The sequence below is a fragment of the Dasypus novemcinctus genome, chromosome 9 (genome assembly GCF_030445035.2).
Source record: "Dasypus novemcinctus isolate mDasNov1 chromosome 9, mDasNov1.1.hap2, whole genome shotgun sequence".
In the NCBI taxonomy this organism is placed as follows: Eukaryota; Metazoa; Chordata; class Mammalia; order Cingulata; family Dasypodidae; genus Dasypus; species Dasypus novemcinctus.
In genome coordinates, this window is record NC_080681.1 from 129,817,107 (window position 1) to 129,829,861 (window position 12,755).

General features: G+C 71.7%; 1 protein-coding gene across 1 annotated transcript in view; it reads left to right on the forward strand.

Moving 5' to 3' along the window:
- Positions 1 to 12,755, forward strand: part of MEGF6 (multiple EGF like domains 6) — a 33,944-nt gene that overhangs the window by 9,836 nt on the left and 11,353 nt on the right. Inside the window, exons 3-15 of the mRNA XM_058304592.2 lie at positions 2,183 to 2,308; positions 2,970 to 3,092; positions 4,188 to 4,310; positions 4,543 to 4,680; positions 4,973 to 5,092; positions 5,483 to 5,605; positions 5,752 to 5,910; positions 6,232 to 6,363; positions 6,886 to 7,014; positions 8,853 to 8,981; positions 9,745 to 9,879; positions 9,960 to 10,094; positions 12,445 to 12,570. Of these exons, the coding sequence (XP_058160575.1) occupies positions 2,183 to 2,308; positions 2,970 to 3,092; positions 4,188 to 4,310; positions 4,543 to 4,680; positions 4,973 to 5,092; positions 5,483 to 5,605; positions 5,752 to 5,910; positions 6,232 to 6,363; positions 6,886 to 7,014; positions 8,853 to 8,981; positions 9,745 to 9,879; positions 9,960 to 10,094; positions 12,445 to 12,570 (1,698 nt within the window). The remainder of the gene's footprint in view (positions 1 to 2,182; positions 2,309 to 2,969; positions 3,093 to 4,187; positions 4,311 to 4,542; positions 4,681 to 4,972; positions 5,093 to 5,482; positions 5,606 to 5,751; positions 5,911 to 6,231; positions 6,364 to 6,885; positions 7,015 to 8,852; positions 8,982 to 9,744; positions 9,880 to 9,959; positions 10,095 to 12,444; positions 12,571 to 12,755) is intronic.

Below are 12,755 nucleotides of genomic sequence, written 5' to 3' on the forward strand. Positions count from 1 at the left end.
TGGACGCCACGGTGGGAATGTGACTCGTGTCATTACCACAGATAAACATAGGAAGGTGGGCTGGCTCAGGCGATGGGCGGAAGCTTCTGGAGCTTCTGGAAAGGTCTCGGGTGAGGCAGGCCAGGCATGGGGGTCAGGATGGCTCTGCTCTAGGAGTGGCGGGATAGGTGGGTGGAGGGGGTGGGGCTCGGTGGCCGACGGCGGAGTGGCAGCTGCGCTGTGGGCCCCCCCCCCGGCCTTGGGGCCGCTGCTGCTCGGCCCCCAGTCCTCACCCGTCACGTGCGCGGGCCGGGTTGCAGCCCAGAGCCAGGTGTCCTCCGCCCCTGGGACTGCCTTCACCCGGGAGGAGACCCCCAGCACGTGCTCCCCACCCACGCGTCCCACGTGGGGAAACAGCCCAGCGTTGGAGCGTTGTGTTTTAAACAAACAAGCTTGCTTTGAAGGGGAGCGTTGCCTTTTGCAGACGGAGGGGCCCCAGCCCTGCCAGAGCTGCCGGGGCACGTGCTGCATTTGCGGACTCCGCTCAAAGTGGCCGCTGCCCAGCGCCGCTGCCCGTGTGCTCTGCTTCTCGCCACCCCAGACCCACATGCCGAGGCCGGCGGCCCCTAGAGGTGGTGATGACAGCAGGGGGGCGTCTCGAGGGGAGGCCCGGTTCCTGGCAGCCGGCCACGTCCCCCCAGCGGGCCTCGGGTTCGCGCCGGGCCGGCCGCCGCACTGGGCACAGACCCTCTGGCAACCGCTGGGCCTCCCCGTGGCTCCGTGGCCTCCTGCCCGGGCACTGGGCTGGGTCTCCAACCACAGGGCCGGCTGCCAGCGGCGTGACTAACCAAAATCCGCCAAGGCGCCAGCTGCTTCTGCCGGAGGCCCCGGGCCTCCCCTGTCGCCCGGCTCCCCCTCCCTGCTCCCTGGACCGGCTGAGGGCAGGGCGCCCCTCTGTCCAGGTTACGTGCACCCGGTTGTCTGCACCCAGCCCAGGCAGGGCCCTGCCCCGTGGGGGCTGAGCCTCAGAGCCTCCTGACTCTGGGGTGCCTGTCCCAGCTGGTGGCCTCACCAGGCACTGAAGGTGGGTGGTGGGGACTGGGTATGCCGGAGTGGGGCCACCCAGAGCAGGCAGGAGCTGGACCGGTCCCTCGGGCGCTTGGGGCTGGGCCTGCCGGCCACAGTGCCTGTCCATGGCTGCCCCATGCCGGGCCTGGGAAGTGGCCCGTCTCACACCCCCGTGATGAAAGCACGGCCACCTGCAGGGACGGGCAGGAGGATCGCTAGTCCGGCGGGTCCCTCCCCCTGAGGCCTGGATGTGGCCTGGACGCCCAGTGCCGGCTGCGCAGACCCTCGTGCCTCTGGCATGCTCCCGGGGCGGCGTTTGCAGGACCTGGGGTGGGGGCCCCGAGTCTGTTGGCCATCTGCCGAGGCCTGGAACCCCGAGTGCAGCCGCAGGTGCTGCTTGAAAACGTTCCGGAACGGCCGCTGTGCCTGCGAGGGGCAGGGCTGGGGGCTGGGACTCAGGTGGCCCCTCTGAGCCCTGCCCTGCGCTCGGCGGCCCACCGCCTGCTTGCCATGAGTGCCACGGCCGTGGCCCCTGCCTGGGTCCCGAGGCCCTTCCAGGCAGTCCTGGGGACACGGCCGTGTGGCCCCCAGTGGCCGTGTGCCGTGCGAACTGTGTTGATGCTCATTGCATAGGAAGGGAAGCTGAGGCACGGGGGCCTGTACAGCTCTGTGCTGGGGGGCTGGGCTCGGGCTGTCTGAGGAGCTGTGTTGACTGAGCACTGACTGTGTGCTGTGGCTCCTTCCTCGCCCACCTGTCCGTCTGTCTTTCCTGCTGTCTGCGGACCCTCCCTCCTGCTGGCCGCCCCTCTCCCTAAGGCCCCCGGGCCTGCTCGGCGCCCGGCCCTGGACCGGCCCTCAGGCTTCCGGGCGAGCCTCAGGGCCTCTGCTGGGCTCAGTGGGGACCCTCCCCGTCTTTTCCTGGCGGGGGCCGGGGGCAGCTGTCACCTGCTTGGGACCAGCGTTGCCCCCTCTGAATCCCCCGCTTTGGGTCGGAGACACCCGCGCGGGAGAGGAGGGAGGCTGGGGGTGCCGCGGGGCTTCCTGTGCGGCTGTTCCCCTGCCTCGGCCCGGGGTCGAGCGCGCCGGCCCGGATGCGCCCCGCACCCCGGCCGAGCCGGCTCCTCTCCGCCCGCAGCCGTCAGCTCCTGCGCCCTGGGCAACGGCGGCTGCCAGCACGACTGCGTCCAGCTCAGCGCCACCCGGCACCACTGCCGCTGCCTGCCCGAGTTCCAGCTCCAGGACGACGGCCGGCACTGCGCCCGTGAGCCTCCCACCGCCGCCCCGGCCCGCAGCCTGATTGGGGCGCGAGAGGCGGGACTGGGGTGCATGGGCAGCCCACTGGCCCTGAGGGTGCCTCGGGCTGGGGCTGACCCCAGGGATGGGCCTCCCGGGGGCTCTGGGTCTTGGGGGGCCTCTGGGTTAAGGGCCTGCCCTGGGCTGGAGGGGCAGGTATGCCGTAGCCTGTCCCGAGTAGGGGGTGCTGCCGGCAGAGGCGGCGGCGCTCAGAGGACCACCGCCCGAGGCGTCTTTCAGGTTTAGGGGGGAAGCCAGTGCTGAGAGGGTGCCCCCCACTCAGGCTGCCGGGTCCTCCCCCCTGGGCAGGGGGAGCATGGCCAGCGGTGAGGACAGCCCAGAGGTCACAGGTGGTCACAGGGGTCACAGGCGGTGGTGCGGGGCGGGGGGTGCCATGAGGCAGGCGGGGGGGCTGGGGCCCGGAGGCTGGGTGGGCCTCGGTGGGGCCCCTGGGCCTGGGTGGGCTTGGTCCCGGGGTGCCTGGGAGCTGGGCTGGAGCCTCTCGCTCCTGTGATGAGGGACCCGCGGCGCCCGCCCATCCCTCCACTGGACGGGCGTGGAGGCCACGGGGTCGCGCCCCCCGCCCGTCTGACGTCGGCCTTTACTCTCCTCGGCATCTGTGGCCACAGGGAAGGACCCGTGTGCGGACCGGAATGGCGGCTGCATGCACCTGTGCCAGGTGCGCCGGGGCCTCGCCCACTGCACGTGCCACGCCGGCTACCAGCTGGCGGCCGACCGCAAGGCCTGCGCAGGTGGGCGCGCCGCCCCCGCCCCGCCCCTCGCCCCTTGGTGGTCCCCTTCCCCCCCACCCCCCGCCCCGCCCACCTCATCCCGCTGCTGGGGGACATGTCCCTGCACTGCTTCTAAGCGCTGTCCCATTTCAGCAGGAGGCAGGAGCCCAGGCTTTTCCCTTCTTTTTTTCAATATTTTTGCATTACCTAAATAAGGGTCTTCCTCAGGAAAATGTAGGGGAAAGCACCCCCGCCCAAGCAGGTCCAGCCCAGCCCCCCGCCGCTTGGCTGTCCGTGGTGCCCACGCGCCGCTTGTCCATGCGTACGGAGTCCACCCCGTCGGAGCTGGGCCACGCTTTCTAGAACACGAAGGCCCCCCCACAGCCCCGGGGCCGCCCTGCCGCATGGCCCGTGCTGTTTATCTCACCCGGTCGCTGAACTTGGGCTGCTCCTGATCCTTCCCCTATATGAGCAGAGCTGGGCTGGCCAGCCTTGGGGGAGCCGGCACCCAGAGACGCCCTGCTGATCCCTAAGGGGGAGCGTGGGGGCCTGGGGGGGCGCTGGTCGGCCTGAGAGGCGTCCACGTCCCCGTCACGTCAGGAAGGGCCGCTGTCGGCCAGCCCCGTGGTTCTAGAAGCGGCTTTCGGCGTGCCCCGTGCCCTGCGGGCTCACCCCCAAGACCGGGTGGCGGTCAGGCTTCGCCCCGAGACGAGTGGGGTGTGAGCGCACAGAGGGGCTGCGTCGTCAGAGCCTGCCGTTCGGGTCCCAGGGTCCCGTGCGGGGCCTGGGCGCGTACCCCGATGGGCGTGGTCTCATGACCCCTCCCCCGCCGGCCCCCCTGGGAGGCCCCGAGGAAACCTCCCTGGGCCCCTCGCCCCTGCCCCAGGAAGGAGCGCGGCTCTCCTTCAGGAGCCTGTCGACGAGGAAACGGTGTGCAGGGGGGCCGGGCCAGGAGGGGGTGCAGCTGCCTTGGACGAGGGGTCGCGGGATGGGCCAGGGCGGTGACGGCTGGGGGGCACTGGGTGCCAGTGTCCGAGGCCCTTCCCCGCACGAGGAGCCATCCCGGGGAGGGTCTCCCAGGCCAGCGGCCCAGAACCCCGGCCTCGGTCTCCTCAGATGTGGACGAGTGTGCCGCGGGGCTGGCCCAGTGTGCCCACAGCTGCCTCAACACCCGCGGCTCCTTCCAATGCCTGTGCCACGCGGGCTACGAGCTGGGCGCCGACGGCCGGCAGTGCTACCGTGAGTGGGCAGCGGCGGGCGCCGGTCGGCCGGGGGGGGTGCAGCACGGCCCCCGAGCCCCGGTCCACTGGCCTGCTGCGGCCAAGGGGCGGGGGCTGCTTTGTCCATCAGGGGCTGCACGGGGGCGGGGGCCCTGCTCCGACTGGTTTCCCGGCAGAGCGGCCCGGATGCCCAGGCCGGCCGTGGGGCGGCCCCTCCCCGACCCCTCCCCGGCCGGCGGGTCTCGTTGCAGGGATCGAGATGGAGATCGTGAACAGCTGCGAGGCCGGCAACGGCGGCTGCTCCCACGGCTGCAGCCACACCAGCGCGGGGCCCCTCTGCACCTGCCCCGGCGGCTACGCGCTGGGCGAGGACCAGAAGACGTGCATTGGTGCGCGTGGCGGCCCATCACCCCGATCCCGCCCCGCCTGGGGCTGCCCGGGGTGGTCAGAGAAGGGGCGGCGGCCTCCGCGCCCCGGGAGGGTCCCTGGTCCTGTGCACCCACCTGCATCCCCCGCCGCGTTCCACGCCCACCACCTGGGCCCCTGGGCGTGGCGGCACCCCTGGCAGACGCCCGGCGTTGGCCTGGCCCTCTTGTCACGGGGCCACCCTGACCCCAGAGGGGCTCCCCCGGCTGGGGCTGCGCGGGGCGGGCGCCAGCGGGCTCCTGTGTGCGCCCGCAGACGTGGACGACTGCGCGAGCGGCCCGTGCTGCCAGCAGCTGTGCACTAACACGCCGGGCGGGTATGAGTGCGGCTGCGAGGCCGGCTACCGGCTCAGCTCCGATGGCTGCGGGTGCGAGGGTGAGCCCGGAGGGCAGGCGGGTGGCAGGGGCGCCCATGTGCCGGGGCGCTGGCTGTGGGGCGGGCCGTGCTGACCTCCCTGCTCTCTCCCACGGGCCCTGCTCGCTTCCGAGAGGCGGGGCCTCCAGCCCACCGTCACCCCGACCTGGAGGGGAGCCTGGTGGGGAGGGCCACACCGTGGCTGCTCTAGGAGGTGGGCTGCCCCGCCCCTAGGCCTGGCCACCTGGACCTCGGCCGGTGGGTGGAGCTGCGGCCAGCAGGGGCACCCTGAAACCCAAGCCCAGAAGGCTCGGACCTCAGAGGTGTCTCGAGTCCAGCAGACCCAGTCCTCAGGGGCACCCCAAAACCCAAGCCCGCGAGGCCAGGCCCTCAGCGCCCGTTTGCCCCTAGACGTGGACGAGTGCGCCTCCGGCCGCGGCGGCTGCGAGCACCTGTGCGCCAACCTAGCCGGCTCCTTCCGGTGCGCCTGCGTGGCGGGCTACCTGCTGCATGAGGACCGCAGGCACTGCGTCCGTGAGTCCCACCATCCCCTGCGCGCTGGGGGTCTGCAGGGCTGGGGCGATGAGCAGGGTGGGGCGGGGGGGCCGGCGCCTCCTCTCTGCGCGCGGGGGCGGGCCCCGGGGCAGGCGTCGTGGGGCTGAGCGGCCCCTGTCCCCCAGCCCTGGAGGAGCCCGTGGTGGACCTGGCCGGCCGGCTGCCCTTGGCGCGCCCCCTGCCGCACGTCGCCATCCTCCAGGACGAGCAGCTGCAGCGCATCGAGGAGGACGAGGAGGAGGAGGCGGAGGCCCGCGGCGAGCACTCGCTCACCGAGAAGTTTGGTGAGGGCCGGCCCAGCCCTGGGGTTCCAGCCGCTGGCCATGCTCGGGCCAGGCGCCGTCCAGCCTGTCACCTGGGCCACCAGGAGGGAGCCCCTGCCTGTCCTTGTGGGACTGAAGCCCAGAGAGGTGGAGCTGCCTGCCCAGTTGGCGCAGCACGTCTGTGGCCGAGCACTGGTCCAGCCTCTGGCCCCCACACCCACCTTGCCCGCTGGGGCCCACTGGGCTGACGGGTCCCCTGAGCCTCCCCTTCTGGCCTGAGGCCCTGAGCCGGCCAGGCCTGGGGGGGGCTTCGTGCTCTGAGGCCCCTCTCCCCGCCCCCAGTCTGCCTGGACGACTCCTTCGGCCCCGACTGCAGCCTGAGGTGCGACGACTGCAGGAATGGCGCGGCCTGCCTCCCGGGCCTGGGCGCCTGCGACTGCCCCGAGGGCTGGACCGGACTCATCTGCAACCAGAGTGAGGCCCCCGGGCTGGGGGGCCGAGGGGGCTGGGATCCGCAGCGGCCTCGGCCCCTGGGGACGCCCTCGTTCCTTCGCTGAGTCGGTGCTGGGCGCAGGACAGAGGCGAGGGCCCTGTCCCCCACGAAGCCGTGGTCTAGGGCATCCAGCAGCGGATAACCGGCTCAGCCGGCCGCGATGCTGACGGGAAAATGCGGTGATCTGGAAACCAGGGGGGCGTCCTGGTGGGAGCCGCGGCTTCCCCGGGGGCCCACGGCACATCCATGGCCGAAGCCCTCCGTGGCTGCCTCTCCCGGGCCCTGTCCGGGGTCTTTTCCCCTCGCTGACCGCTGAGCCTGGGCAGGGTCGGCCCCCAGGGCTGCCTGTTGGGACCCAGGGAGGTATCCTTGGGTGAAGGAGGGGAGTCGGAGGGAGAGGAGGCAGAGCCCGATGATGCCCCCAGGGCGCGGGTGGGGCCGCGGCGTCCAGCCCTGCTCGGGGCAGAGCCGCTGACCCTGCTGCTGCCCCGTGTCCCTCGCAGCATGTCCCCCGGACGCCTTCGGGAAGAACTGCAGCCTGCCCTGCAGCTGCGAGAACGGCGGGACGTGCGACCCCGTGACGGGGGCCTGCCGCTGCCCCCCGGGTGTCGCCGGCGCCCGCTGCGAGGACGGTGCGTGCTGGCTCCCCTGTGCCTCTGCGTCATCCCCCGGGGAGGGCTGCGCTGCTTTCTCCGCGTCTGCTTCCTTCTGTGTGTGTGGGGGAGGTGATGGCGTGCTTTGCCGCAGTTCCCCTTTGTGCATCTCTTTCTCCAGTGCTCAGGAGGGTGGGGCCCTTTGGGGAGACGGAAGTGGACTCCCAGTGCCTCTCCAAGTTCCTGGGGGTCTGGCCATTGCAGATGGGAAGGCTCGGCAGGGAGACGGCACTTTGGGAATAGCTTCCTTTGTGAGGTAGTGAGCCCTCCGTCCCTGGGAGCATTCGAGTATGAGGGCTGGGTGGCATTTGCAGAAGAGGGGCACGTGGGCTGGCGGGTGAGGCTAAGTGTCGGTGCCTCTGGAGGAATTCCAGGGGCTGAAGGCACCAGCACTGAGTCTTCTCACCTTGACTCGGCCTCTTTTGTGGAGAACGTAGCAAATGTGGGCCAGGAACTTCCCGCCTGAGGGAGCAGAGCACAGCGCCCGGCGGAGGCTGCCCCTGCTCCCCGGGGCCCGCACGGCCAGGACCCAGCGGCCTCGCGCCGCGCCCGCACCTTCCCTCCTGCTCCCTGCGCGTCTCGGCGCCCGTGGGTCCCCCCTGCCGCCCCGGACTGCCGCGGGCCCTGGTTGGGCATTCAGTGACGTCCCTACGGCGGGCTCGGCGTGGCCCGGGGCTTTCCGGGAGGGGACTCGTCGGACTTCAGCGCTTCCTCTTTGTGACGGAGGCGAGTGGGGCCTGCCGGGCTCACCTGGGAGGTCAGGCGCCTGCGCAGGTGATGCCGGGAGCCCCGTGCCCGGAGGTCCCACAGGCCGGCTAGGGGAGCGGGGGGCCCTGCTGGACCCCACCTGGACCCCGCTGTGTGTCCCGGGTGCCAGGCCTTCCTGCTGTGGCCGGGCCACTCCGGTCTCCGTGTCGTCCTCACGGGGGCGCCTCGGACGCGAGTCCCCGCCTCTTCAGGCACCTGCCGCTGGTTTAGGCCCACGGCGAGCCCACATGGTCCTTTAGCTTTTTTTTTTTCAAGATTTATTTTTTATTTATTTTCTCTCCACCTCTCCTCCCCATTGTCTGCTTCTGTGTCCATTTGCCGTGTGTTCTTCTGTGACTGCTTCTATCCTTATCAGCGGCATTGAGAATCTGCGTTTCTTTTTGTTGCATCATCTTGCTGTGTCAGCTCTCCGTGTGGGTGGCGTCATTCCTGGGCAGGCTGCACTTTCTTTCACGCTGGGCGGCTCTCCTTACGGGGTGCACTCCTTGTGCGTGGGGCTCCCCTGTGCGGGGACACCCCTGCATGGCAGGGCACTCCTTGCGCATCAGCACTGCGCATGGGCCAGCTCCACACGGGTCAAGGAGGCCCGGGGTTTGAACCGTGGACCTCCCATGTGGTAGACGGATGCCCTAACCACTGGGCCAAGTCCGCTTTCCATGGTCCTTTAACTTACGTTTGCAACAGCTCCTCTGTCAGACCATGTGGGTTTGGGGTGGCGGTCACCGTGGAGTGCGCGGTCCCTCCGGTTGTGAGGACACAGCTGGGGCAGAACCTGACGCCATCCGGGGAAGGCAGGGGCTGGGGTGACGGCGCCCAGACCCTGGCCGGTGGGGCCGTGTGTCCTTCGCTCTGTGGGCTGGGGGTTGGGCCTGGGGTCTTGGCGGGACAGACCCCGCCCTCGGGGCCCCGAGGGGAGCGGGGTGGGGTCTTGGGGTGGTTGCGGGGCTTGTTCTGGGGGCGGGGCTGCCGCCCTCGTCGCCATCGAGCCGCGGACCCCGGGGGCCACGTGGAGGCGGGGCTGCCCGCTCTCACCGAGCTCCGCCCCCCAGGCTGCCCCGCGGGCTTCTACGGCAAGCACTGCCGGAAGAAGTGCCGCTGCGCCCACCGGGGCCGCTGCCACCGCGTCTACGGTGCCTGCCTCTGCGACCCGGGCCTCTACGGCCGCTTCTGCCACCTGGGTGAGTCCCGCGGCCGGCGGCCGGGGAGGGTGCGAGGGGCAGGGCGGGCGTGTGCGGGGTCTCCGGCCATTGGGGTGGCTCTGGCTGCCCCCGTTGGCAGGTGGGGACATGGGCTCAGAGTTGCTCGGCCAGGAGGTGGGGCGGGCCTGTGCCCGGCTGCCCTCTTTCCTGTGCTGGCCTCCCGGGAAGCCGGGTCAGGGGTCCTGGCCTCACAGCCCATTACAGTGGGGTGGGGGGAGGCCAAGGGCCCCTGGAGTCCAGCTGAGGGGACGCCCACCCTGGGGGGCGGACAGGAGCAGGCCTCCCTCGGAGGCTCCCGGAGCGCAGGGCTCCTCTCGGCTTGGAGGGATCCCCAGCAGTTGGCAACCAGGCTGCGCCCTGAGCCACCAGCAGCCCCGTCCCCAGGGTCCACAGCCCCCCTGGGGGGAAGGGGACAGCGGGCTGGGAGACGGGAAGGAAGAAGACGGAGGCACCTCACCCCAGCAGCTCTCAGCCTGGTCTTGGAAAGTGGGGTTATTTAGAGGAGAAACCGGGGTACCGAGAGGTCTGGGGGCTTCCCCGGCTGGGAAACGGCGTGACCAGGGCGGGCGCCTCAGCTTCCCGAGCCGGGTCCCTCGTCTGTAAAACGGGCATGAGCCCGGGACCCGCCTGGGACTGCGTGGATGAGGCGCCGAGGTTCCTGCCCTCGCTAACGCGGCGCCGGGTGGCTGGGGCGGGCGGGTGCTGGGGGGCAGCGGGCCCCGCTCACGGTCTCGGGCCGCAGCCTGCCCGCCCTGGTCCTTCGGGCCGGGCTGCTCGGAGGAGTGCAGGTGCGAGCGGCGCAACACGCAGGCCTGCGCCCGGACGGACGGCCACTGCTCCTGCAAGGCGGGCTTCTGGGGGCAGCGCTGCCAGCACGGTGAGTGGGGGGCCGGGGGGGCGCCGGGCTGGGCGGGGCGCACGGGCTGCTGAACCGCCCCCGCCCCGTGCCCCGCGCAGAGTGCGAGCCCGGGTCCTTTGGGCCGGGCTGCCGGCTCACCTGCACCTGCCCGCCGGGCGTGGCCTGCGATCCCGTGGACGGCGAGTGTCGGAAGCTGTGTCCCACTGGCTTCTGGGGGGATGACTGTGACCGAGGTGAGTGGCCGGCCCGGGGCCCCCCGCGGTGGGCTTGTGGGGGTCAAGGTCAGGGCAAGGGCATCATCAGCCCCTGGGCCCAGCGACCTCTACCTGCTGGTGGCCCCCAGCGGCAGGTGACCCCTCCGCCTGTCCCTCTGCCTGAGAGGGCAGCTGGGGCAGGAGCGCCTCCCCTCCCTCCAGCCTTCCTCCTTCCTCCTCCTCTCCCCTCTATCCCTTCCCCCCTCCCTGCATGGCACCCCCCGAGCAGGTAACCGTGCTCCCGGGGGCATCTGAGTGGGCACCTGGGGGGCAGCTGCCCTGGTGGCTCTGCAGACAGGTCTGAGCTGGGGGGGCGCCTGGGGCTGATGGCTCTCCCCGTGAATGCCACGGCTTGGGGGTGGTAAGGGGACAGGGCAGGCCGCGGGGGCCTGGCTGGGTGGTGGACAGTGGAGTCCACCTGTAGGTGCCCCTGGGGGAGGGACTGCCCAGCCCCCACCTGCCCAGCGGGCAGCCCGGCGAGTGCGCTCGGACGGGGCAGGATGAAGGGATCCCTAACGGTGGCCGGGCCCGTCTGCCCGGGAGGCGCCATGGACACGCTCTGTGACCACTGGCCTCTCGGCCGCGTGGCCCGTCAGGAAACACCAAGCGTGGGCGTCGGCAGGTGAGGGGGAGGAAAGCCTTGGCGCGAGGACTGGGTCCCTGCGGTGCCGACCAGCCGGGCGGGCCAGGGGCTCCCCACCCCCCAGCCGCAGATGGACGGGGCGGGGGGGGGGGCTTGGGCAGGGGGCTGCCGGACACCCCCGCCCGGCCAGAGCCCCTGTTCCCCACAGCCCGCCCGGGGCTGGCTCGTGCTCTGCCACCCCCCCCCCAGGGGCCCTCCCCTCAGAGCTGCCCGCCCCCGCCCCAGCCTGGACCCCTGGGAGCAAGGAGAGCGCTTGGTGGCCGGGTCAGTGCTGCCACCAGGCCCCGCCTGGCTCCCGGAAACCCGACCTGGGGCCCCTGGAGCTCTGGGTCTCAGGCCGCCCCCTCCAGCTCAGTGCCAGCCTTCCCCTGGGTGAAAACTGGGCAAACGGCTTCTGGCAAGGGCTCCCCGCCCCACTGTACCCCACTCCCCAAACACGCATACACGTGAACCCACACACGTGTGCACACGGGCTGCCAGGGCAGCCCACCCCCCTGCTGCCCGCGACCGCGTCCCAGCCCCCTCTCTGCCACAGGGCTGCTGAGCCCAGAGGCGCCAGCCCTCCTCCACCCCACCCCGGCCCCCCTCGCTGCCCAAGCCCCTCGGCACGGCCCCCCGAGCAGCCCCCAGCCCCGGCTCTTCCCTGCTGTTCTTTCTTTAAAATCCCAGCGCTCTGGGGCACACCCGGCAGGTGACGCCCCCGCCCCATCTGGGGACTCTTACCCCCAGAGCACACGTCTGTCCCTGGCCGGTGGAGAGCCTCTGTCCCCGAGCCGCTCGGGCCTGGATGGGCCCCACCCGTGGGCACAGCCAGTGGAGGGCCACCTCCGCGGGGGCTCCGTGGGCCTGACACCCACGGCCGAGCCCTGAGCCCAGCGAACTCACTCTTCCCAGCAGCCGGCGTCAGAGTGGGGTGCACGATGCAGGGTCACCGCCCGACTCCCCGCTCTTGTCCTGGGGTGACGGAGAGCCCCTCAGCTGGGACGCTGAGCTCCGCCGAGGAAGCAGCCCCCACCAGGCACTCCGTTCTTTCTGGAGGGCCCACTGTGTCCCAAGTCACCTAGCCAGCTCCTTCCTGGGACACGAGGGAGGGAGGAGACCCAGGCCAGGAGGAGGAGCCCCAGGTCTTGGGGACCCCTCATTCTGTAGGGCAATCTGGCCGCTGCGGGGGCCACCCCAGTGCCCACAGCTCTGGGTATGTGGGCAGACCCTGAACCCTCACTCCCTCCGGGGACCTGGGGCTCGTCCCGGACCCCCAGCCTAGAAGGAGGCTGGGAGGGGAGGGGCTGGACTGTCATCACCAGACCCGGGGGGGGCAGGGGGTGGCAGCGGCCAGCAGGGAGCTCCCAGGGGCGGGCGAGGGGCACAGGAGGAGGGCTGCGTGGACTCCCAGGAGCTCTCCAGGGTCCTGGATGGCGCGGGCTCTGCGGGTGCTTTGGCACCCCCGCTCCCTGCTGCCCCCTCCCCTGGCTGCCCCATCCCTGCCCCTGTGCCTCCTGTCCTGGCCACAAGGCCAGCCCCACCCCACTGGCCCCTCCCCTCGCTGCCCGCCATGCCCCCTCCCTGCCCCTCCTCTGCCTGCCCTAGCAGCCCTGCCCAGCCGGGAGCAGGGGCCAGGGGGGCCGGGACCTGGTGGCCAGGAGCCCCCGAGGGGGTGGCTGAGCACCTTCCCACCTCCCCCTGCAGCGTGTCCGGAGGGGACCTTTGGCGTCAACTGCTCGGACTCCTGCTCCTGTGCGGGGGCCCCCTGTGACAAGGCCACGGGTCAGTGCCTGTGTCCCCCTGGGAGGTCTGGGGACGGCTGCGAAGCAGGTGAGCCCAGGTGGGGTCCTGGGGGCCACGATCCCTGGGGGGCGGCCCCAACTCTTTGGGGATCCCTGTGTCCACCCCCAACAGCGTTCAGGAGCCCCAACCCCACAGCCCTGCCATTCCCAGACCCCTCCGTGGCCACTCGGGGAGCCCATGCCGAGCCAGGGCTGCTCGCAGAGGGGAGCTCG